This window comes from Sinohyriopsis cumingii, chromosome 1, assembly GCF_028554795.1.
Source record: "Sinohyriopsis cumingii isolate HCF-2022 chromosome 1, ASM2855479v2, whole genome shotgun sequence".
In the NCBI taxonomy this organism is placed as follows: domain Eukaryota; kingdom Metazoa; phylum Mollusca; class Bivalvia; order Unionida; family Unionidae; genus Sinohyriopsis; species Sinohyriopsis cumingii.
Genome location: NC_142961.1, coordinates 68,427,021 through 68,452,673, shown reverse-complemented (window position 1 = coordinate 68,452,673; position 25,653 = coordinate 68,427,021). Strand labels below are relative to the sequence as shown.

Genomic DNA, 25,653 nt, shown 5'->3' with positions numbered 1-25,653 from the left:
CTTCTAGGATTTTGGTTTTGTAACCGTCACTATCAGCCATCAAATGGAAAGCGGCACTGCTACGATTCAGTCTCAGGCGGACATCCACCCCGTTCAGCAAATACTTTTCTTGCAACCACATGTCCAAATGCAAACGATCCATCAGTTCTAAACTTGTGTCGGCTCCCGTGATTCTCTTTCTTCGTTCTACAAATCCATCATTGTTGTCTTTCTTTTCATCAGTTTCCAATATTTCAAACTTGGTAGGTTCGTCAGCTTCCCATACCACACAGGCATTGAGATGAGTGTTCTTGGCATCTATTCCGTACGTCAAGAGATTTTCCAGGTAGGCACGATAAGGGTAAGTATCCATGCTGCTACTGACCAGTTTGTTATTCAAGTACAAGTCCACTCCACTGAACAAGGAATGCATGAAATTGTTGACGGGAGCTACTACTTCATCGTCTATAGCACCTCCAGTCTTATCTAGAATTTTGACTTTCAGGTACAAGTAACTGCTATTCAGATCGATGTAATCTTCGGGCTGTCCTTTGATTTCAAACTCGATGGGAGCGGAATCGGTCAGTGAGGAGACGGGGTGAAATTCCACCCACTGGGATTCTTGCATCGTCATCATCGTGGGGGGCATGGCAAACAGATCCAGTTCCGTCTTGGAACAAGCGCAAGATTCTCGGTGCATCATTTTTTTGTCTCTTTTCTCAATAATCGAAAACGTCTAAGTCTCGAACGGTTCTTCTTTTCTTGGCCTTTCTCGCTTGAAGTCTGGTGAAAGCGTGTTTTCTTCGTCGTCTCTTTCTGCCATGTCCTTGCTGAATGCCTGACTTGGTAGCGTGCAGGGCATTTATAGGTGTTTCTCGTTGGCCTAAAATGTCTTTGCCCGTTTGCAGCAAGACATTTTTGCCTGCCCTCATGAAGGCTTCTTTAGGGTTTTGTTTGTCGATGATGACATTTTGGAGAAATTCTTTGCCTTGCGTCAGTGCCGCATCTTTCAAGGCGTGCAATCCGCGTGTCACCATCGGTTTCAACACCGGGGCCACCGAACGAAAGGCCGATTTTAACATATCTCCTAAGCCGTGTCCTCGCTGTTGAGCAACCCCTCGGTATACTGGATACATGACTTAAGAGTCGTGAGAGAACCGTTTTCGAAAATGGAGTTTCACCGTGACTTTTCCTTTGGTGAATGGAATATTTTGTCCCAGATCTCCTTTTATAGCAATGTTGACCGTGTCCAAATACGACTTACTGACAGGCAAATAGTGAGGATGGACAAATTCGCGGTGGACGTGGTAAGTGTTTCCACCTTCCTCGTCAGTGTTCGTGGCAGAATCCACTTTGAAAGGAATGACACGCAGTAACGGACGGAGGTGAGTCCCACCACGTTGTACTCCACCACATCGGAATACACGAACATCAAATTCAGTCCTTGGTTCAGTTCTACCGGGGCACGAAATAACTTGCTAAAAGACTCGTTGTCGTAAACGATGGGTAATTCGTTTTTCTTGATCATGGTCTTTCTCATGTCCATGTCTCCGCCCAACATGTCATACAATTCAGGACAAAATAAAATGGACAGGATTTTACTCCGTTCATCAAGAAGCGACAAGCTGCTTTGTGGTACTCCATGGTGACATTTTTGTTGACATGCTCCAAAGCTTTCAGAAACACGACATTAAACCTGGAGGTTATGATGCTGACCAAATGTTGACCACTAAAATAATAGCCTGGGGGAATGAACAAGTGATAGGTGGTGTACTTTTGTGTACGGGTTTTCTTGTCATATTTGACATTGCTATCCATCCACTGTTGCATTTGCTCGTCATGAACTTCCACATCAAAAAAATTTTGATTGGGAAGGACATTGAGGACTTGGGTCGGGTGAATCATTTCTACTAAAGCCACTTCCCAATGGGCTTCCTGATCTAACTGGATGGCCTGAGGTAATTTGGCCGTGTAACAGCACAACGTGTTCTTGGGAAACACCTCCATGGAACTGTCACTGGGTAAAGTTAAGTAAAATTGGTTTTGGTGATTCATAATTCCAGAGTTCTGTGGCTGTCCGAGGGGTTACTGGACGTCAGAGGCGTGTCTCCGTCTCAAATGGGGTTCTGGTTGTGATTGAAGTGGTGACTGGCACTGGCACTGGACACAAGGTTCCCGGGGTTCCCGTTCGAGGTGAATTTCAGGGAGGGATTAGGAAGCAGGTAACCGATGCAACTGCTCAATAAAATGGTCCACAATTGTTTGTCTCCTTGTTGCAAACTCAAATTGGCGATGGCTGCCCGATGACACAATACACCACGAAGATTTGGCAGAAAAAGACGATTTGCGTTTTAGGCACACGTTCTCCACACCACACCCACAAGGGTTGTTTTTGTAAATCTTGCACAGAAGAACTATGTGAAGGAGGAGTGGTCGACGTAGCTGCGTCTGCTGTGTGAAAGGGCATGATGGTCACTTCTTTTTATAGTCGATGACTTGCGAAGCGTCGATCCAAGAATCAAAACTGGGTGGATATCCTTTCCAACGTACTTTGACTTCTTTGACACGTCGTTTGCCCACTTTACGGGTTCTGTGTTCGAGAATGCTTTCGATGTCGTACACGTCGTCTTCTTTTTTGGTGACACGTTGTAACTGGGGCAAATAAAACGTTCCTTTGAGCACTCCTCCGTTCATGTCTTCCAATTTGTAGACGGAAGGATGACGGCCATGCACTCGTCCAGTGACGCGAAACAATTCGGTCGTCCAGTTAGGTAAGTAACCTTTGTCGAAAGTGCGTTTGGTTTTGCCAATGCGCACCCAATCTCCTACGGCCAACTCTCCACTTTTCTTGGGGACAGCCCTCGTCGGGGACGTACCAAACAGGCGCTCAAACACCAACACTTCGTTGTCGGGAGTCACGTCTTGCGGGGCACGTCCGATGCTTCGATGGTAAGATTGGTTGTACGCTTGCACCAGGTGCGGTAAGATGTCGATGTACTTCAGAGTGTGGTGATGCGTAAAATATTTCCACATGCGTTCTTTCAAAGTGCGTTGAAAACGTTCCACGATGCTGGCTTTGGTTTCGGGATTCTCGGTGGTAAAAAAATGAATGTCACGTTTCTTTAATTCTTTTTGGAAAGCTTGGTTCAGAAATTCGGTGCCTTTGTCCGTTTGCCATCGAAGAGGGTGACGACCGCTTTGTTTCAACACCCGTTGCAGGGCTCGCACTAACTCGCTGCTCGATTTGGAAGTCAAGGGCACGACCCAGGCAAATTTGGAAAAGACGTCGATGACACAAAGCAAATATTTGTAGCCACGATTGTAGCTGGCCAAATAAGAGACATCGGCTAAATCGGCTTGCCATTGATGATCGATTCCTTCCACTCGGGTGCGACTTCTGACAAACTTGCGTCGAATGGGTTTGTGTAAAGTGTAGGTAGCTTGTTCTTGTAACCATCGTTGCACTTGAGGTAAACGGAGACTTTTCAGTCGCGTTTTGGCAGCACGATACAATTTTTGAACTCCTGCGTAACCTGCAGGATGGGAGGGATCGTAGTAAATGCTGGCTAAGACTTTTTGCATTTTTTTTGTGTTGGTTGGTGTGTTAATAAGACACCCACTCTTGGAGGATGCTACTCTTTTTCTCTTGGGGTATTTTCTTGGATTGCAATGCTTTGCGTTTGCGGCCAGCAATAGGTGTCGAAGAGGAGAAGGATGTCTGAGCGGGGGATATCGGTTCTTGTTTCACTTCTGTCTTCACTTTCTTTATCTCTTGTGAGGAAGAAGGGGTGGCCATGATCTTTTTAATCCATCCAATTCTGGAGGTAGGTGGTGTTGTTAACTTGCGTACTTTTTCTGGTGGAGTTTGAAACCCTTCCTCTTCTTCTCCTTTTTCTGTCTTGGTCACGGGTACTGGTGGTACTGGTACTGGTGATGGTGCTGGACTTTTCATCAAGGTCTTAAAATCTTTCAGAGTGGGTAGAGCTGTTTCGTCTAAAGCTTTCTGGTGAAAGAGTTGCAGTCGTTGCAAGAGTTGACCGTACTTTTGCGATTTTTCTGTTTCGGACAAATCTTGGCGATCCATCAAGGACTGCAATTCGTGTTGTAACTGGGACATCTCGCTCAAATGGGGATTGGGAGATAAATGCGGGGTGTGTTGTTCTTGCCACCGATGGTATTCCATCCATCGTTTGTAAGGCACTAAAGCTAGTTTTCGTCCTTCCATGGGGTTGTCAGGGGTCGATTCTGAGATCTTGGGACTTCCAAGGGCCTTTTTATCTTGCTCCCACCAGTCCTCCCAACATGGTTCCCAAGACTCCTTTCAGTATGGGGCCTAACAAGAGAGGTAAAATACCTCCACGTTGCACTAACATCTTCTTTTTTTGACGAATGGGAATTTTCTTTTGAACCATTTGGCGAAGAACGTGACGATGTTTGCCTAAGCATTGTTTCTGGTGTTTGGACAAAGGGATCGTGCCTTTCAAAACGTTCAAACAACATTCGCACACGGTATCGATGACCTCTTTGGAGGCTGTTTGAATGAGTTTTTTTCGTAGGGGTGGAGAAGCTTTGGACAGGACAGATAACATGTCCCCATGTTTGGCTAAACGTGGTTGCAGTCCTTTCCTTTTCTTTCCTTGGGGTTTTCTGGAGGGTGACATCTTTGAGTCTTCAGAAGCACCAAAAAAACACTGATACCCGACTTGGTCACAGGCCTTTTTTATACTGGAACGCGTCGCCACTGATTGTCTTTACGTCGTATTAGTTTGAGGACAGGCATGACACGTCGTGCAGGGGTACGTAACGGACTAAATCGAGCCAGTTCTTGCTTGGACAAATCCAGTAAACTTTGTAACATGCCCGATCTTTCTTGAACTTTGATTTTGGGAGAAGGTACTTTGTGAGCAGCAGCCACTGCCACTAAATTGGAAGGTCCTGCCACTGGGGAAGTTCTTTTGGGGGTCATCAACGGAGAAGTTCTTGGTGTGATCAACGTCTCCAAGTACTCTTCAGTTCTGGGTGTCATTAACGGAGAAGTGGACAAACGTGAAGCTGCCGGAGACGCAGTCACCGCCGTGGCAGGTCGTGGTTTGCGAGTGTAAGGTTGCGTCCTGGCCGAAGTGCCTCTCTTGCGACTAGTTTTCTGTGGACTTTTCTTTTTCTGGGGGCTTCTTTTCTTTTTCCGGGATCGTGGTGGTGTCTGGTCAGAGGAGGGTCCTGCCACTGGAGAAGTTCTCCTTGGGGACCTGGTCTTTTTCTTCTTGGGGCTTCGTTGGACTTTTGTCTTGGGTATAACTTTGGGGGCATTAGGATCCCATCTTAAGAGTGAGCGAATGATGACCCCTCCTAGAGTACCGCTCCCTCCAGGTTTCAAAATGATTTGTTTTTTGGTTTGAGTGTCGATGCGGGGATCGGCCAGTTGGACCAAAGCGACTTTGTTTCGATCAAAAAAGCGTTTGGTTTGATGAGGAATCTGAATGATTCCTTGGAGTAATTGACGTGCCATCACCGTGAACCATCGTAAGACTTCGTTGAGACTAGCTTCTAAGACACGAGCTCGTGTTTGTGGATTTTTTTCTCGACTGATGCCATACAAGGCACGAATCAATTTGACGGGAAGATGCGACTGAAGGGACGTCATGTTCGCACTGTGTGAGACAGACGAAAATGGGTCTGAGGTTTTTATAGATTTTTTGATGGGGAGTGAAATGAAGTCGAGGACGGAGACGTGTACAGGACAGGCCCTCCGTCTTGGCACCAGTGGTGAAACAAGTGGGTACGAAATCGCAAATCCTCGGGATTCGTAGGTTTCAAATCGACGAGTAAATAGGCGTGTGGCGTTTGAGTGGCATCGTCGTACGCCTGAGTCAGCCAAGGCGTTCCTAACTGTTTGGCTAAGACTTGCACTTGCGATTTATCTCGAGGGCTTTTAAACAAGACCACGTAATGCGCATTGAGACTGATGGTGCGATGGGCTTTACTTTGTTGAAACAAATTTTGGGTGATGTAAACGACACTGGCATTACGGTGATGCCCTTTGCGCGTGAACCACAGTTTAATTTCTTCTTCGTCTTCTCCTAACATGTCGTCGAAAATGACCAAATGGGTTTGACGGGAGTCAGAGACGATGCCGTCGTCTTCTTTAGGAATGCCTTCCACAAACACGATGGAATCGCCTTGACTTTCTCGCAAGAGGCTGTACGCCGATTGCCACTCTTTGTAACACCACACGATCCGTTGAGGGGGCCGATCGATCAAATGATGTTTATGTTCGATCAAACGTTTGACGAATTCGGTTTTGCCTGAACCGCTAGGTCCAGCAATGAGCATGTTAAAGGGATGGCGAAGATACAAAGCCTCCCAACTGGCACGATCTAAGTGTTCGTCGATGACTTTGACAGTAGAGGAAGAGGGAGCAGAGACAGTAGAGGTAGCCATGGTGTGAGGAATGTCACTTGTGACACGAAAAAACAAACAAGACAAGAGTTTATATACTTTTTCAGAACACGTTTATTGAATGTTTTTTTTCAAACATGAATACGAAAGACAAAAATACATAAAACCCAAAGGCTTAAGTACAAGAATAAAAGGCACATGAACGTGGAATAAAAAACAAGTGTCTGTACAACAACCACATGTTTTGGGTAAAGTTCTAACCAGTTCTATAGTAGGCGGTAAGGTCACACAAGTGTCCTCCCGAAAGGGTCTTTCAGGCCTGTCCACGACAGTCCTGTCCTGGGTGACGGGTTCTTCTGGCACCGTCACTAACACAGGTTGAAAAGTAACTTTTTTCCTTGAATAACTCTCGTGCATACTGGGCCACCTCTTGTGTCCAAGCCTCAAAACCCTGGTCTCGGTGATGTCCAACACTTGACTCCTAACCAATCTGGTTTCTTCTTCGTCAACGACATGGTAAGTTACTTCAATGAACAATGAACTATTGGTCTTGGACGTTGTCCCTTTTTATATGCTGACCAATATCGATGTGACCGTACGGCAACGTAAAGTGATTGGGAAGTCTCACTCGCTTCTGGTACACGATTTGATAGATTTTTTCCAGGGGCCGACTGACGATGTGGTGAGTGGGTAAACGTACAATCTTGTTCGGTTGATAAGTGGTCACTTTAAAGTTTCCATCCTCTCCCGATTGCAAGGCTTCTTTCAATACCCCAAAGTTGACCACTCGACTGGTACGATGATTCAGAGTCAGTCCTTTCACTTTGCACGTCGTGTGCACTTCTCCTTGTTTGTCCCGGTACTCGTAGCCGTAATTTTTGGGACCACCACTGACGAAACTTAGAATCTTGTCGTCGGGATGCTCGTCTGTCCAGGCTCCTAAACGGTCTCCTTCGATGTCAGGGTGCTGTTGAATCGGGTGATGGATGTAAATGCAACTGTCCATGTCAAAGTACAGGACGCGTTCTTCTAACAGTTCTAAAGCTTCGTACAATTTTAAGCGAGCATGAGCTGTCACGTAAGCCGCAATGATGACATTTCCAAAGGGTCGTCTTGTACAAAGTCCAGATCTTCTTCGTAATTGACCAAGATCAAATCCTCTCGAACGACGTCCACGCGTTTCATGTATTTGGTTTTGTCGTGAATCATCTGGAAGTAGCGGGAAGGTTCTGTCAAATATTCCGTCTTGGGTAAACACGGTCGTTGTGCCATTTTACCCCACAAGCATTTTAACATCACTTTGGCAAACGATCGCCTGCCTTCGTTTTTTTCGATGTGGTCTAAAGTGATGCCTTCTTGTGCGTAGTATTTCTCTTTGAATTGTATTTGGTCTTCGGGAGTGTGACACCAGGAAGGATAGCCGCTGGCTTCTTGTTTCAGTTTCAAAAAGGCATCCACGTAGTCGGCGAAAATGCCTTTCTGAGTAGGGTCACCCTTGTGGTACTTTTGTGTCTTGGGAAAGTGGCAAATTTCGTACACTTCTAACAGTTGGTATCCCATGTCCAGAGCTTTGAACAATTCCACGCTGACCCAGGTTCCCGTCAAGGCACGTTCTTCCTGGCTGTGATGGCAAGGTTGGTCCTGGTTGCACGTTTCGGCACAAGTACGGCACAAGGGAAACATCAGTTTGCCTTGACAATGGTGAGGTAAGACGGGATGGTATAGGTTCGTGGGAGGCAAAACTTTACACTTGATCAAGCCTTCGTATTGTCGAATGTTTTTCAGGTCGATGTGTTCCGTGAACAATTGCGGGTGCCCTACAGGAAAGCGACAATATTTGCACACGTAGGGATACAGCAAACACACGTCCAAGTATTTGATTTCTTCTCCTTTCTCTTCGTCGGCTTGGTACAGCAAACAGGTGGCATTGGTCCTTCCTCCGTACAAACTATCCCTCGGGTTCAGCGGGTCCGTGAACTGGTAACTTTCCACGAGGCGTTTAAACTCGGGATCGGTTTTCAAACGGTGATCGTACTCGTGTTCCCACATTTCCACCACTTGGTATCCTTGCTGTTCTAACTTTAGGCGTCGCTGACAAGTGTCATGGTAAAGGTCTTCCATGGTTCGTTGCAAAAACTGATTTTTAGTGTCACGGTCAGGGTAACAGATGGGACATCCGTGAAATAAGCAACCGTTAAACTCGTACACGATCTTGGGGTTTTCTAAGTCCCAGCCATCTACCGAATACGTTCCGATGGTCTTTTCGCCTCCTCCGTTGCGGGCATGCTGATTCCATTTGTCTTCCTTGTCGCACAAGTAATGTAACCAACGTAGGGCTTTGACCGAGTATTGACGCTTGACATAGTGGGTCGTTTGAGGACTGATGACAGCCACGGTGTTTTCAGGCATGAATCGTTGGCGGTACACTAAGGAACACGCTTTGGCAATGGTGCAAGCTTCTTTCAAAGGATCGACCCCTCCGTGTTCCATGAACAGTTCTCGAAATTTTCCACAGCAACGTCGTAAAATGTCCACGTCGGAACGACAATACTTTAACATTTCTTCCTGAAAGTCGAAGGGGTCAGAGGCATGAGCCTGGTACCAAGCGTAGAAAGCTTCTCGTTGTTCGGTACGCATGTTGTCGGGGTCGTAATAGTGAGCCTCAGGTAAATGGGGTAGAACGGCATGTTGATTGGCTTCCGTATTGAAAAAGTGTGGAAAGTACCCTTTAGCCATTTCTGTCATTCCAAACGTTTTAGGCATTCGACTCAAAGGCATGGCCAAGTAACTCATCGAATCTTTAAACTGTACTTGTCCCACTTGCATGAAAATGATTTTGGCTCCGTTCAAAGTGACTTTAGGACGTTCGGTGCCTTGTTCCGTATAGTATCTGAGAAGAAACTGTCCATCGTATCCGGAGAAATTGTGAGCCATCACCGTGGCATGACGATGACAATCTCCGTAACGTTCGATGTCCTCTTTGCTCCATGTCTTGTCGATGGGGTCTAAGACCCATTGGGCAAAATCGGCTAACGTGTTTGGTCCTCGAAAGATTTTTTCACGTCCTCCAGGAATCTTGCTGCAGTGAGGGCAATGACTGAAGATAGGTTCTTGAATGCACTTCTCGCACGCTCGATGAGCCACGCAGAAATTAGGAATGTGAATGCCGGTCTCTTGCATGCATTCGAAATCGAAAAAGATGAAATTGCCTTTCTTCTTGTGACCGTCCTCTTCCTCTGGTGGGGGTTGGTATTTTTGCACGTAACATTCGTGTTCCAAGTCCACGATGTGGTGACCAATGTGACATTTTTTCTTTCCTCGACATACGTGTGCCTTGGTACTATTCGTACGTATGCCTTGTCCACACGTAGGGCACAATCTCAGGAGTTGACAAGCACATTTCTTCTGTGAACCTTGTGTTTTCAAATGTTGCTGGTAACAGGTAGGGCTGACAAACGTGCGCAGACAAGTTGAACAAGGCACTGGTTCTTCGCTCAGACAGGGTGGAGAGGCCAAACATCCTGGGCATTTCCATCCACAAGACTTGTGTTGCTCTCGATTGTTATAACCATAATCACATTTCTCACAATAATAACTGTATCCCAGGAATCCAGTGATACTGGTAATGGTATCGAAATGTTCATCGTGATAATAGACATGAATGTATTTTCCGTCCTTAAAATCTTGGCCTCGAAACAACAGAGTTCCACGCATTTCTTGAGGGTGCACTTTCAAGGTGTAGCGTGGAGCTAGGGCATCTTGCAATTTTTGCATCTCAGGAATGCCACAGGGTGTGTCTTTGGACAGTCCGGCTTGTTGTAACAGGAGTTCTGCTTCGTTTCGTTGTTTGGCTCGATCGGATCGTTGAATAGTTTTCCAGGTTCTTTTCCATTCTACCGTGTCGTTCTTGTTGGCATAGGTTCGTCCCACCACGATGGCACGGGCTAAACACATCTGGTCTTGAGGGTTGTGAATTCGGACGAGACTTGTTTTCGTGTTGCGAAGGTTGTCCACCAATAACATCTTTTTGCGTCCTGTCCCTTGAGGAAGAGAGACGTGGGCCATTTTCAGTGTGGCTTTACCATCGGTGATGTCAAACTGGTCATTAGATTGTTGTACGTGTTGAATCTTGTCCATGATTTTGGAAGGGGTTAGTTCTGCGGGTCTGCTAAACTCGATCCAAACAGGGGATTTCAAACCGTCGTGATCTATGGATAGTGTCAAGCGATCGTCTTCTTTGGCTTGACATTGTCGCTTGAGTGCGGTGAGCAAAGAATCCCACATCTCGGTGATAAACCCTTCTGCTTTCTCCAAGGGTACGTCGGCCTTGAAATCTTTAAACTTCACCGTGTAGGTGTAAGCCGTGGTTCTAAATTTTCTAGAGGAGCGCTTTTCCGTCTCTCGAATGGAATAGTACTTTTCAGGGTTGACTAAGGGTGGTGAACTTGGTTTAGAGGGTTCGGATTCTGGTTCACTCATGTCCTCTTCAAAATCACTGGCATGAATTTGTGCCAAGATTTCATCCCTGGTACGAGGCGATAGATCACGTTTCTGCCTCTTACTTTCTTCTTCTTCTTTCTTCTCGAATGAATAGGATCGCTTCATCTTGAGTGCAAAACGTCAAATGACTCAAGTTCAAACACCATAGACTAATTTATAGTCATGGCAAACCAGCGTATATAAAAAGGGTGTGTCTTGTCCTTTCACTATTCATTTCACTCTCAAACCGAGGAGAACGATGGAAGAGACTAGCCAAATCGAACGTTTCGTCAGAGCTTTGCGAGGGGTCATTAGAAAATTCTCTTCAGACCAGCCGACAGACTACTCTCCTTCCTTTCGAGATAAGAGTCAGGATACTTGCTATATCTGTCAGAAGAAAGGGCATTGGTCTTCAGAGTGTCCAGACCGTCAAAAAAGAAAAAAAACAGGGACTAAAAAAGACAAAAGTTAAGATACCTGTTATTATTGTAAAGAGAAAGGACATTGGTCTCCAGATTGCCCAAAAAAGAAACAAGAGGAGTCAGAAGAAAAGAAGGATTCTTCAGAAGAAGAGAGGGATTCTTCGGAAGAAGAGAGGGATTCTTCGAAAGAAGAGAGGGATTCTTCAGAGGAAGAAAGAAGACAATTCTATTTAAAAGAAGCAAAGAAACAGGAGAAGAAAAGAAGAAGGGAAGAAAATGAGGAAAAAACGGTGAAGAAATTCAAAAAACAGAGAGGCTAAACAAGGAGAAAGAAGAAGTCAATGAACTTTTAATTAAAGTGTTGTGCTGTGAATTGGATTGTAAAAAATGGATAAAAGAATGCATGAATGATATAAGGTAAGTGTCTTTGAGTTTTGATTTTAAAATAAGAAGCTACACTCAAGCACTCATACACAGACACGTACTATAAGGGTAAAATGGGTGGGGTTTATTTTTGAGTTATTGGCAAATTGAAATTGTATTTTTTTTCGAGAAATGTGGGTGGCCCTGAAAAGGGCCTTTTTATTTTGGTGTAGGGGTGAGTTTTACCAATCAACTTTAACTGCCTTAAGCCTTTGCCACGGCCAGGGCCTACTTCTGATGATTGGGTTGAAATCACTAAGGGTGGTACGACAGGCTTAGTCACAGGGTTGGCGTGTTTAGCTCGGGAAGGTCGTATTCTCTTCGGTCGTGATAAAGAAGTCTGATACATTTGTTTCAGACTTCTTAACTCCGCTAAAATGTCCAACAGTACCGTAACCGTTTGATTTTCACCCTCTTGTTTCTTTGCTGCTACTTCTTCTTGCTGTTGTTGCTGTTGTTTTTTTCTTACCTCTTCTTGTTGCTGTTGCTGTTGCTGTAGGAGAAAAGCTTGTTCCGCTTCCTTTTGTCGTTGCATACATTTCTCCAATTCTTCTTTCTGTCTCTGTCTAAAATTCTCCACTTGCGGTAATGAAGAAGGTAACGAAGGTTCCGGAACAAATTCTTGCGAGGTAAGAAAATCCACAGAATCCCAATGTACCTCATCTGAAAGTAAGTCCGGGTTCCCCTGGGCAGTCTCCCCTGCTGGTGCACCCCAATGGATCGTTTTCTGAGTTTCCGTCATGTTGAATCACTGTCGTATAGATTGACTGTACACAAGCGCTAACGAATCTATATAGACCAGGTGACGTCACAGACTGCTCTCTTCGGATTGGATGCGAGCTGACTGAATTTTGTAACGCGTGTTCGGATTGGTGAATGAATTCAATCCGTTTCAATCCTTCCTGTACCTATAAATAAGCGCAGTTCACTGCATTGATTCACCTATTCTCGTCGCTTCAAGATGTGGACCACAGTTGAGTCATCCACCCTTGTGTCTTCCATGATGTTAAGGACGGACATGCTCATGTATGTCAGGTCCAAGTGGACTGTTGTTGATAGGACAGATACTAGTCAATGGATGAGGAGAGTTTACATAGAAAGACAAGGATGTCTCAAGAGGGTACTTGTGTATGGACCGGCAGTTAGAAGGAGTTTAAGAAGAAGAAGAAGAAGATGTGACAGATGCCATCTATGTTAATATTAATATTAACATAAACCCAAAGTCCCTTTTCAGGGCCAGCCATATTTCTCGAAAAGAGATAGCCTTTCCATTGCCTACCCCTTTTTATAAATTTAAATTTAAATTTAAATTAAAAAAAAAAATCCCATATTCAATTCCCCTTGTCCCTAGACAAACCCAAACTCTATTCCCATGTTAATTTCCCCTTGTCGCTAGACAGACCCACACTATAGTTCCATGTTAAATTCCCCTTGTCGCTAGAGTGACCCACGATTTTTCTCCATGTTAATTTCCCTTGTCGCCAGATTGTCCCACGATTTTTCTCCATGTTAATTTTCCATTGTCGCTAGAGTTGCCCAAGGGGTCTTGTAATGCTAATTCTCATTGTCGCTAGGGTGCCCCCATTTACTACTGATGCTCTAATTGCTTCGTCGACTTAAGACAAATAGAGCAAACAATTGAAAACATGCTGCGAAATATCTCACGAAAAGTTCAAATTTGTGTGAGTGGACCTCAGAATATTTGCAATAATGTATATAAGGAAACAGGTTATTTAATTCACTACGGTCCGAAATTGGCATTCAGAAATTGAGAATGGTAAATAGTTTTAGAAAGAGACATTATGCATATGTTGCATTGTAATATTTAAAAAAATGGCAATACAAATTAATAATAATAATAATAATAATAATAATAATAATAATAATAATAATAATAATAATAATAATATAATTGGTAGTAGTAGTAGTAGTACAGCATAGTGGAATGGGCGTTGTTGTACCTATGTGGTCTTGGAGTTTTATTCCTAATTTCAGAATGGGATGCTGCATGCTCATGAATTGAAGGATGCTGCTTTTCCGATATCCTCAGCCTTAAAGACTAGCAAATCCAAGCTGTCTGAGCCGTCGATAGGAATTTAAATTAGTATTTAGATCGTATTGTAGATCTGCTAAGACAAGCCGCTGTGTATCTTTATAAAGGACTCACGGTACTAATTCAGTTCCCATAGTAAACCTATGCAAACACCATGATATTAAAAATTCAATAACTTAAAATTTTTGAGTGCTCATGATCAAACCTATATTTATCAGTATAGATGAAACCTGGATGTCAGCTTCTATGTAGAGGAAAGGGTATGAGCCGCGGCATTTTCTGGACCTGCATGTGTTTGAAACATGTGCTTTCGATTCCGCACCAAAGAGTCAGGTTCTAAATTTAGTAATGAGTCTTCCAAACTCAAGACTGTTAAAGGACTAAAATTCTATCAATCAACCAATGTCTCTAAAAACAATTCACTTACAACCAGGATAAGCTCTCAAAAGGTTCTTTTTCCTACAACATAATTTACATTATTAACCAATCCTGGTCAGCCAAACCCATATATACTCTATTTTAGGTTCACCCATTTCCAGGCTGGTTCCCATTTTTCCATACCATTAGTACCGTGTGTCCTATAGGCACTTACCTCCCATTCCTTCGGTATGATGTGGCCAATAATGTATTAAAAGTTCCGCCCCCAACCCTCCCAAATAATAATCCAAGTAAGTATAATAATAATAATTATAATAATAAAAATAACAATAATAATAATAATAGATTATTATTATTATTATTATTATTATTATTATTATTATTATTACAATAATAGTAACCCCATAAAAATAACTTTAAAAATTCAAGCATATTCGAGAAAAGATTTTTTTATAAGAGCCGAATTATTTTATTTTTCAAATATTTTGTTTAAAGAACGAGCGATATCGGAGGACGCAGAGTAGATTGGGATACAAATTACAATCTTCAAACACAGACATAAAAAATTATCCCAGGTACATTTAACATTTCTATATCAGTCAAGTATATTTAATAAATATTATTTATAAAAAAAAATTTAAATCTGAAATTTAAAAATAACTCTATTTTCCTGTAATCATTTCTTGCATAATAAACGGAACGCATTATCCTGAATAATTAGAATTTCTTTTTTACCACATCATCTTGAGCAGCACCAAAACTGTCGACATGCCCGATCTTCCTTAAAATAGTTGTAAAAGTCAGTTATCATTGGATATTAAGAGAAACAAATGTTAGTATCAAGAATTCGTGTAAGATCCTTGCATACCCCTGGCACGTTGTGTCGAAATAATTGCAAAACCCAGAGAGTGTTTATCATAACTAATTTCTTTGTCGAAGATTAATGCGCTTGTACTATTTTGTTGTCACGACATAACATATCGTGGCCTCGAAATAATATTGGTTTTTGTCGATGTCCTTGTGATACTTCCGTATTGTAATTTTCAAGTGGCTACAACTCTTCTACCTTACTTTCGACGGCCATTTAGCCATTTGTTTGGAACATTCTTCGTGTATATGAATTGTTTTTAACCTAGATTGCCTTTGTCATTATTTTATAAACAGTTTGTAAAATCTTTTACTCTGCACTATACAGCCAAGATTGTGCTGATGTGCTATTTAATTCTATATATATATTTAAACATACCTCATTGCGCTAAAAGGTGGTAACTTGAGCTTACTCCATGCGTCATTGTATCCGCAACGTCTACGGTTATCGTCGTCATTGTCTTACTATTTGAACAAAGTAGAACGTTGTATAATATATCTTCTCGTCCAAGTATACAATTAACTATTACAGAAAGCAGAAAGCTCTACGATAACGTCAGTTTGGAGCTCCACTTGCGTCATGATGAGGCTATTGGCAACTGTACATGCTTGACGGGTTATTTTCCGTTTCCTCCAGGTAAGATGTACTATGAATTCATTTTTAAGAGTGGGATATCAATTTTAGTGGATTTATGGTACTTACCGTCAACGAAATGAAATATCTTACGTAAAATGTTGGTGCCAAAAATGCCATTCCTATCACATCTGTTTATAGCTTGTGCATCCGCGACGGAGACGGTCTAAATTTATCTCCATCAGCCTCCATCTCCTGTTTATGGAACGAGGGGTTGTTTGGTTGCTGTTGGATCGGTGCGATTTTGTATCTTATCAGGACACAGGAGGTTGTATGACAATTTTCAGATCAGAACAGTGGAGGACGTGTCAAGTGATTTTCAGACTCAAGTACAGTAGACATAAACAAGGGAGCATAAAGTGTTAACAACAGATGTACAGCATGGAAAGAAATCCTCATCGTTGATCAAGCACTTTATGTTTTGCCTGATTGGAATATTATTTATAAGCATTTGAAGAAAATTACAATGTCGCCATGATCGCTATTTCTGTGTCTTTGTATAAAGAACCGTTCATTCAAAAAGGTTCAAAGAATATTAACAGGCCATATCTGTTATTTCTTTCGAGCTTTAAAGGCTCTGTTTCCTCATCGGATCCCTGGATTTAGTGAGCACCAATAATGCATCTCATGATTAAGCTAAAGAATGAATCTTTAGATGTCGTTGTTGGTAATAGGAATGAATTTCTTTGAAGATGACATCTTGTTCAGAGCTACTGAAGTGACTTTGTCCAACGCTTTTTTTTTAATAGTGGAAAATGTCTATATTGATTTTATATCGACTCAGTATGACTTGGACACCACTTGACGACTTGTTTTTTTAATGGAATGAAAAGCGCAAGTTCTTGTTTGGAAATCCAGAAAACTTCAGAATATGCCTGTTCTGGTTTGCACTTTTTTCGCAGGGGGTGAGGCCTTTATTGCCGCAACAGCCTAAGCAGAAGAAGACAAGGACAAAGGAGGAAAAGACCCTATTACAGATAGGTGTAAACCAGATAACCGGGTGGGATTTCGGATTTACACAATAACACACTTGATGGTAATACAAATACAATGTTTAATAACGAACGACTTGAATGAGCAATTAACTATGATTAATATGTGTTTGGATATGATCAAAATATTGGATCAATAATGAAAATACAAATAAATGACTTTACACAGTACAATGGGTGAATGATTCACAGTGATTTCACAACGAAAATTATGATGTGTTTTATTCAGATAGTAAAACAAACTGTAGTCTTTTACTCATAGTAAAATGTAATCACTCAAATAGTGAAATTATTTATGTAAACAAAGGGGCATATATACAAATTAACTTTACAGTCCCAAAACCACACTGGGTTTTACAAACCCCAAATTAACCCACGGCTAAAAGATTACATGTGTGGAGTTACACACTCCATCACCAGCACACTCGGCTACCAGTCACACTGTCCAGTCAAGCAGTCAGTATTCCAGGTTGGTCAATCAAGCAATCAGCGCCCACCAGTCTCGGTCAGCAACGCCCAGTCACCTGCTACTTGACCAGCAACACCGTTTATTCGGTTGTACGGCTGATATGGTTCAGCTTCACAGCTGCTATGGTCGACTTCTATGGTTAGCTCCGCAGCTGGCACCATGTAGACTCCGATAATTCTATGATCACTCGGGTCACTCTGGTCAGCTGAAAATACATCTAACACCGTGTACTATGCACGACGCGGGCATATCCCATTAAACGTAATGACGTTATATACGGTAAGTCATACAGATTACATTATTGGCACAATTACAAAACAACAGGTTCAGAAGTAAACCTAACCGTGCACGACAAGAATCCTACGGTACTAAAGGTTTCTTAAAAATGCAGCTTGATATTGCTAATATAAGTCACAAACAAGAATAGAAAATATTTGCATTCTACTACTTAAACCGAAGCTATATAGCAAACATACAAAAATAAACGTGGTAGTACAATAGTTATAACTTATGCACAAGAAATTAATTATTTACATACCTCTACAGCTGAAGATGTGCAAGTCTTCAAAGTAGACGGCTCAATTACAAGACGTTCCGCAATGTGAAGATCTAATCTTACGGTGTGGCATTTATACACAGATGAAGTCGTAATACATTGTCTGTGCGCTGGAAGCATTCGGTTTTTCCCATTGAAAGCACTTCGCACGTGCGGCATAGGATGAACCGAACTCACTATTTCGAAATATTGTACAATATACATAAATCACCTTCAGGTATAGTTGTACACAAAAAAAAAACGAAACCCGAGTACGTGTATTTAATAAATAAAAGGATTTGTACAATTCCGTGACATTAGGAAAGAATTGGAGGGGGGAAGAGCTGGTAGCAAATGTCACTGTGTTGCATACAAGCCAAGATTTCCGTGAGTGTGTGCGAATTTTTTCGGCAGCACCTGTACTACTTAGGACAGCTCCAGTGTTTTTCTTTATTTGGGTTAATTAATTCGGAGAGGAAAAGAGGTTGTGTGGTGTGAAGTCTCTGATACTCTCTTCGTTGTCTTTCTGATGAATTTTCTGGAGGGTTTCTTTTGTTTTGTTTTTATGTTGTTGTTAGGGGTGGTGGTGGCTGCATTTGTTTCTTTCTTTGTGCCAGTCACACACATGGTTGACATAGTCTGCGACCCTTTGTTTCCAAGCATCGAATCGGAGACAACAGCCACGTACATCCTTCCAGTGGTAAGTCTGTTTGTGTATATTTTTATGTATATTTAAGTTGCATTGTTTACTGGCTTTCTTAATGATTGTATGATGTGTTTATCTGTATTTTGTATCTGACCTTGTCCAAAATCAAGTTTATGGTCTGTCTGACCAGAGGCATTTTTTTGTAAACTTTATAAAGCATAGCTAATATTTCTGTTAGTGGTGTGGATTAAATATTCAGGTCATTATCACTGGAGGTAAACACGCTTAATTAACTGTCTAGTACATCAAATTTCCAATTTCTAAACTTGTTGACAATTTTTAATGTTTTATAAAGGAGACAGAAGTACAATCTGGCACTATTATTGCGACTTAGTGTTATATATAATGTTGTTTACTTGAAAAATTACTCGTTCTTGCCTTAACATCTTGATGCAGGATCACTCTTATTGTTGCGTTCAGTTTTCATTTCCGTGGATTTATTTATTCAAAGTTCTATTTACTAGAAATACAAAGAGCTCATAAATATTATTCTTAGACCGGAACATTAATTTGGAATTAACGTGGATTTAGGCAAGGGCACCTGTATATACTATTGTGATACATCAAAAGACTTTAGCACATTATCAAAATCCAGGTCACTGGCACATTATCACATTAGAGACTACATGCACATCAGCACATTCAATATTGGAATTTAATTGGTATACCTCTGAAATTCAATTGGAACTTCATACATTTTGATATAACTTTTAAGACTGTCTGTGATTAAATTCACAATACAAGTTATGTTTTTATATTCACTTTGTATTATAGGGAAATAAATTATTTGTTGAATTTTACAAAACGTTTTGGTTTTCCCTCTTCTCTGCTACTTAGTTTAAGACCATAGAGGCGTAACAATATCACTAAACACACACACACGTATTGGTCAGTTTGAATGGTAAATAAAGAGCTACGCATATTAATCTTCACGGAGGAGGAGAGAAGTATTCATTGCTTCACTTCAGTAGCTCTGAACAAGATGTCTTCTTCAACAATTCAGTCATAATGCCATAAATTCTTCGTGGACAAGCAACGATTTTGTCGTCATGTCTTTTCGGGACATTGTGATATATGCCAGAAAGGGAATCTGCGATGACGAAATCCACGAAATTCAGTTAATAACAAGCACTCGACATGTCTTCCCCAATTCAATGGAGTCGTATCGACTAGTGGAAAAAGTTCAAAAAGAACTTGGGTATCGTCAAAGTCTTGACTCGTTTTAATTACTTCCTGTCATGGAATTTCACGCAAACGCATTGCAGAAAGTTTGGTATCGCGATCGTTATATCCACGTTGAGTTTTGTGTCTGTCGTGATTGTTCCTGAGAATCAGTCCTTTTTAGTTTGCGTTTCACTTGAGTCTATACAAAATGGTGGTAACTGTTCTCGCAGTTCCGAAAGTAAATCCTGAATGTGTTTATCTTATTTCACATTTCTGTCTATTCAATGAGTGGAGATATGTGTAAATAAAGGAGTCCGGCTGTAAACCATATTCCAGAAATTTAATCATTAACTAACACAGGCACCTCGTAAAGGAGTATCGTCTTGGTAAATACTGTTTTTAAAAAAAGCACTTTGTAATCTTCACAGTTCTGAAATGTTCCATTGATTTCCTCTTGCAGAATCCGGCCTTTTACCAAAGTACTATATGTTCAAGTCGTTGCATCAGAAGTCTAAGTGAATCCCTTCGAAGGATCTGCACCATTGCTTGAATTTGTCTTTTTCTTCTGTACTGTGACATTAGGAGGAAATGCCGCTGGAGTCTTGTTTCGTTGTCAGAAAACTCTCTGACGTAGCATGAACACATTCCTCGACTCTTGTTTTAGTCCTCATAATATCGATCTCTGGTAGAAAAGTGTAAAATGCCATAAACTTTAAACATCTGGTATGAAAACAATTGTACACACACACGTTCCTGTCGAGGAGCGTCCTTTGCCATTGTGACGACAAATTTGGTTTGAGTACATGTCTGAATACACGTGCGACATATATAGGGAAACATCAGTTGTCCATGGTAATGTTGAAGCAACACGAGATGTTTCAATTTCGCTGGCGGGAGAAATTCTTCATTTGATCAGACCTTTGCATGTATTTTATGTCAACGCCTTCTGTCAAAATTCAAGGGTAACTGGAAGGGATCGAGCATATATAGACACCTAAGGATACAATAAACACATATCGATATTTAAACTGTTCGTCTTGTGATTCTTCTGCTTCATACTACAAGCGTGTGTCGTTGGTCCGACCTACAAACAAATTATCGTTAGGATTCATAGGTTTCTGTGTCTACCACATCGTATTCTTCGACGATGCGTCGAAATTCTGGATCTATTCTTAGACGTCAACCTTAGTCGTGTTTCCACATTTTCATAATGCATTATCCTTGAATTTCCCATTTTGACGTCGTTGGTGAGTTCTATCACACAGATCTTTCCTGGTCGATTTTGTAAAGCGACGTATAAGTTCTAGCTTAGGAGAACACGTATGACATTATCTCATAAAAATCCATGAATTTCGAACACTATCCGAAGGTTTTCCAAATCCTAACTATAGACGGAATAAGATTCAGTCTTCTTTTATCAACATTGTCTGGCATGTTATATCCACTTTTCTTGAGTTTTCGCACAAGTAATTCGATAGCTAGGACTAAAATCGATGGCCGATATATTGGCACGTTCAAGCTCGTACAATTATTAGATTGTTCTCAAGCATGAATGTTTTCAATATACACTAATCCACATGTTTTGGTAATGGATCAATACCCCTGTTCTCGAGAAATAAACGTTTTCACAAATCGTCGCACAATGATGAGATTTTGCTAATAATAATTTAGCATCTCTTCTTGAAAATCAAAACGGTCCAAAAGTGGGCTTGGTATTAGACGTAGAAAGCGTCTCACGTTTGTGTTCGCATACCGATCGTTGTAGTGGGCTTCATGAAAATGCTGGAGTACAACGTGCTGACTTGTTTCACTATTAAAATGCGAAAATAATGTTATTGGGCTATTTCCCTTATTTCAAACGTTTGCGGAATTTTACTCAAAAGTACCGCCAAAAAAATCATGCTGTATGTATCCTACTTTCATGTGAATAATTTTGGCTCCATTCATGTTGAGTTATGGAAATTCGGTTCTTTGCAGCAAAAGAAACTGAGAAATTGGGAGCATTGAATGCAGTGTTATTGACTGCAGTTGCCGTAACGATTCATCCAGTTCCATCCCAGTTGTCATCAGTACGGTCAAATACATGTTCATGGAAATAAGGATGACTATGTGGGCCATTAAATATCTTTAAATAAAGATAAAGTTAGAAATATCAATTTCAGTAATTTGAGAACAATCGAAGTCAAAAAAGATCAAGCCTGCTCGACATCTTTTTTTCCTGGACAAATATGTGAATCTTTGGAATCGGTGCCAACATTCTTTCAACAGGTTCTTCTTGCTTTCAGTAATCTAAAAGCAATTTCTGTTGTTAGAATTGTTTCATATGATGTCGGTCGTGATACGCATGAATGGCCAATGTTCGTCCACAGGCAGAGCATCGAATCATTTTATTTCCTTCAGAAACACACATGTATCCGTGCAAAACAACCACGACATCTCTCTACACACCGAATATGTTGCTTCCGATTGTTAAATCCTTGGTCACGTTTGTCACAGCAGTAATCGTATGTGAGAAATCATTTGATACTGGTAAGGACATCGGGATAATTTTGGTGTTGACAAACGTGAAAGCACTTTCCTTCTGGAAAATGGAGTAATGGAAACTTTGACGAGCATCAGAAAGATTACACTTCTTGAATTTTGCTTATTTCATGGAGTGCACACACGGTCTCATACGGATTCGTTACGTTATTTTTAAAACTGACTATTTATATTAGTGATGTTCGTAATGCAGAAGGAGACGAAGAAGACAAGGAGGTAAAACATTCCTGCGATGATAAGAAATTGCAGGTAGCCAAATCCAAGACATTATCTGCATTAAAATATTCCATCGTTTGACAAATATTAATTACAGTTGTAGTAGTAGTAGTACTGCACGCGCACCTCGTCACAATGTGTTCTTTTTCAACTGAGCCACTGGTACTGTACTTGATCTGTACAGCACCTGTGAATCAGGTCTTCCGATTTGTGGATAGAAGCAATCGTTCCATCAATTATGTGGCACGCGTCTGATTGGTGGAGACTCCAGTTCATGTTGTAATCAGGACCTACTGTGTCGTCTATTCTCAAAACAATCAGCAAGAGGTGAATGTGAGTGTAACATTATCCACTACTGGCGTGTTGTTTAATCCAGACTACCTGGTGTATGTCAAGTTAGCTTAGTAGATCAGAGGCATCACAGACTACTAACTTACGGAAAAGAAGAGTATACATGGAAAGGTAATGATGTTTGAGGAGAGTGTTGATGTATAGACCATCATTGCTGAGAAGCATGTGATGAAGAATGGTGGAGCAGTGTCTCAAGCGTTGATAATTATTTCGTTAACAAACCAAAGACCCTTTTTTCAGGGCCATCCAGATCGCTCAGAAACGGATAGACTACTTGTAAAGTGTCGATTTTTGAATTGTTTTGAACTTTAAAGATGAACGCTTTGAGCATTAAACTTTTATCACATTTAAGCCAGAAAAGTCTTTGTGAAGGATCACTTAGACCTTTCTTCTTTTCTCCCCCATGTTAGTGTTAAAGCTTGAAAGGCTAGAATTTATGACTCATTGAGACAGAACAAGGCATTGCTATGCTGACCTAAGAAAGTAAAGATTGGAGCTACCAGCCATCACCGCTTGATAGAAACCTTGGAAAAAAATTTAGGAATCGCTGCTTGCGATTGGCCAGAGTAAATTAATTTCTTTCTTTAAGGAACAGCTTTCTGGATAGAGACGGGACAGTCCGAAGACGGAAGTCCGAACAAAGGAGTGACGAGTTCAGAATAAAGGACAAGGAAATCCAGGAAGGGGTGCAGCGTAGAGAATAGGAAGGCTCGAGGAAATAGGAAGACGTTGATACAGTCAAGGGAGGAAGGTGATGCAACCAATCGTGGACATTGCGCTCTTTTCTCCAATCGTTATTATGATGAAATAAATCCAAATTAGACGCTGCCATTAAATTCTGTTAACATAATTTAGATTGAATTGAAATTGCCGCTAATAATTTGTTTTGATTAAATTTGTTATTTTTCTTGTCTAAGGAGCTCGTATTGTATTATTTCTTCCCAATGTTCTTGCTCCATTCTCTGTTGAAATTCTATCTTTCCACTCCCACCGGACTGTAATATCGAGGAAGGTCATCCTCTAGATAACGCCAGCCAAATCCAATTAACCGCCCTAAGAGGGCGACGTTACACTACTCAATCATTGTCGAAACAAACACTGTTTAATGTTTTATGTTTGTCCTCGTCTTCTCTTTATTTCATCATTATCCGTAAAAAAATTTAATCCCCCTCCGCATTTTCTGCATTTTGCATGGTGATAGCATATAAATATACTATTCCTGTCATTTCTCCTCTTAATCTCCACTTTGGGCCTTAGGGTTTTAAGGGTTGTGGACCATGTAATCTTATATTGGTTTTGTTTGTAGGGGATGTAATGGGCTTTAGGTTATAGGGCTGTCTGGTTTACATTTGATTATATGGGGTTGGTTGCCATTTAAGCTCTTACGATACATCCTACCCACCTCTGTCTGTTAGCAACTGTAGTTGTTGGTCAATCGGTATGGGTATTAGTGAGTAAACGTGAGTGCAATTTGGTAAGACAGCTTATAATGAGTGGATACAAGTACTGGTAAGTAATCAAAGTCATGTTAAAGTGCCCTTGATCCGTGATCTTCCCATAATGTTAATCCTATGAACGCTTTTCAACTGTACTTTCCCTTGATCGTTCCAATCTATTAATCTATGGGCATTAGTTTAACTTTACAACTGCTATAGAGAGCAGACGGCCCATATTGTTAATACTGTGCGTATTGTAAGATGACATTTCCCCTTGATCCCGGAGCGTCGTACTAATGTTTAACCTATGGAATAATGTCCAATTCTCGCTGAGGCCAAAGGGTAATATTGTCTAGATGTATCCTCATCTATCTCAGAGTCAAGTTTGAGGATATATTGTTCCCTGCTTTTACCTATACCTGAAACATAAATGTCTATGAAAATGAATAAAGTCACAGTATGTTAATAATTCTTTTCACCAGAATTTACAACTGATGTAAAGAGTACGCTAGAATGTATTAGAATTTTATACAAAGCATTAAAAGACTAGGCCAGACTGTATTAGAATGTTATACAACGATTAAAGAGTAGTATATATATATATATATATATATATATATATATATATATATATATATATATATATATATATATATATATATATATATATATATATATATATATATATATATATATAAAATTTCAATTCATAGTGCATGATTTTAAATAATTTTTGCCATTTTTATTCATGGCTGTAAATTCTACAGATATCTTTAGTTTGATTCGGCCTACGTGGCTAGAGTCTGTTTTAGAAATATTAAGGGCGTGAAATTACATCGGATCTATAAATAGATGCTTACGTATGTGTTGACGATTATTAATAATAATTTTAATAATTAGACATGCTGACGACTTTCTCATTGGCTCATATGGTTTGGACTCTTCTAGAAATGTTAGGTAATTTCCCATTAGATGGGCTAGGTCATACGAAATAGGCAATTTAAAAAAACATGAGTAGCATGATCTGTCACGTGGGGATATGTTGTGATATATGTAGTCGTAATAGAAGGTGTAGATACATAGAGAACTGGGAAATCAGATTCATTCCTATTTTGGAGCCATTCTTACTTCTTGCGTTCCTCTTGCTAGTCTGTAGACGTGTTTTATGTTATACTTAGGCTTTATTCGAGAGTAAAATCATTTGTTTGGATTGTTCAATGGAATTAGAAAGTGCTCATAATTCGGACTGTAATATTATTCTGGAACTATCTTGAATTATTCAAAGGAGTTCTGGACAATGCCATAGTGACAATGTTACGGTTCTTGGCGGACCAGAATATTTCCGATTTTGAAAAGTTTTACAGAGCATTTCATTCGTTTGGGCTTTCTTAGAACTTTATCAGGATTATTCTGGATTCACTTGATAATATTGTAAATTCCTCTCACAGTTTCATTTATAACTCTGATAATTAAATTATTTATTAAGTTTTACGAAACGTCTTAGTTTTATTTATTTCTGTTGCTTTGTTTATGACCATATAGTTGTAAAAAGACTTAAATGGTCTACTATTTGTATATACCTTTCTTATGTTGAGTGATATTCTCGTAAAAC

The 25,653-nt window shown here is 40.7% G+C and overlaps 1 protein-coding gene across 2 annotated transcripts in view; it reads left to right on the top strand.

The window, feature by feature from the left end:
• Nucleotides 1-25,653, top strand: part of LOC149807069 (transmembrane protein 272-like) — a 48,743-nt gene that overhangs the window by 17,442 nt on the left and 5,648 nt on the right. For both annotated transcript variants that reach the window (XM_089961474.1, XM_089961465.1), the window contains exon 2: nucleotides 15,530-15,634. In XM_089961474.1, the coding sequence (XP_089817600.1) occupies nucleotides 15,530-15,634 (105 nt within the window). The remainder of the gene's footprint in view (nucleotides 1-15,529; nucleotides 15,635-25,653) is intronic.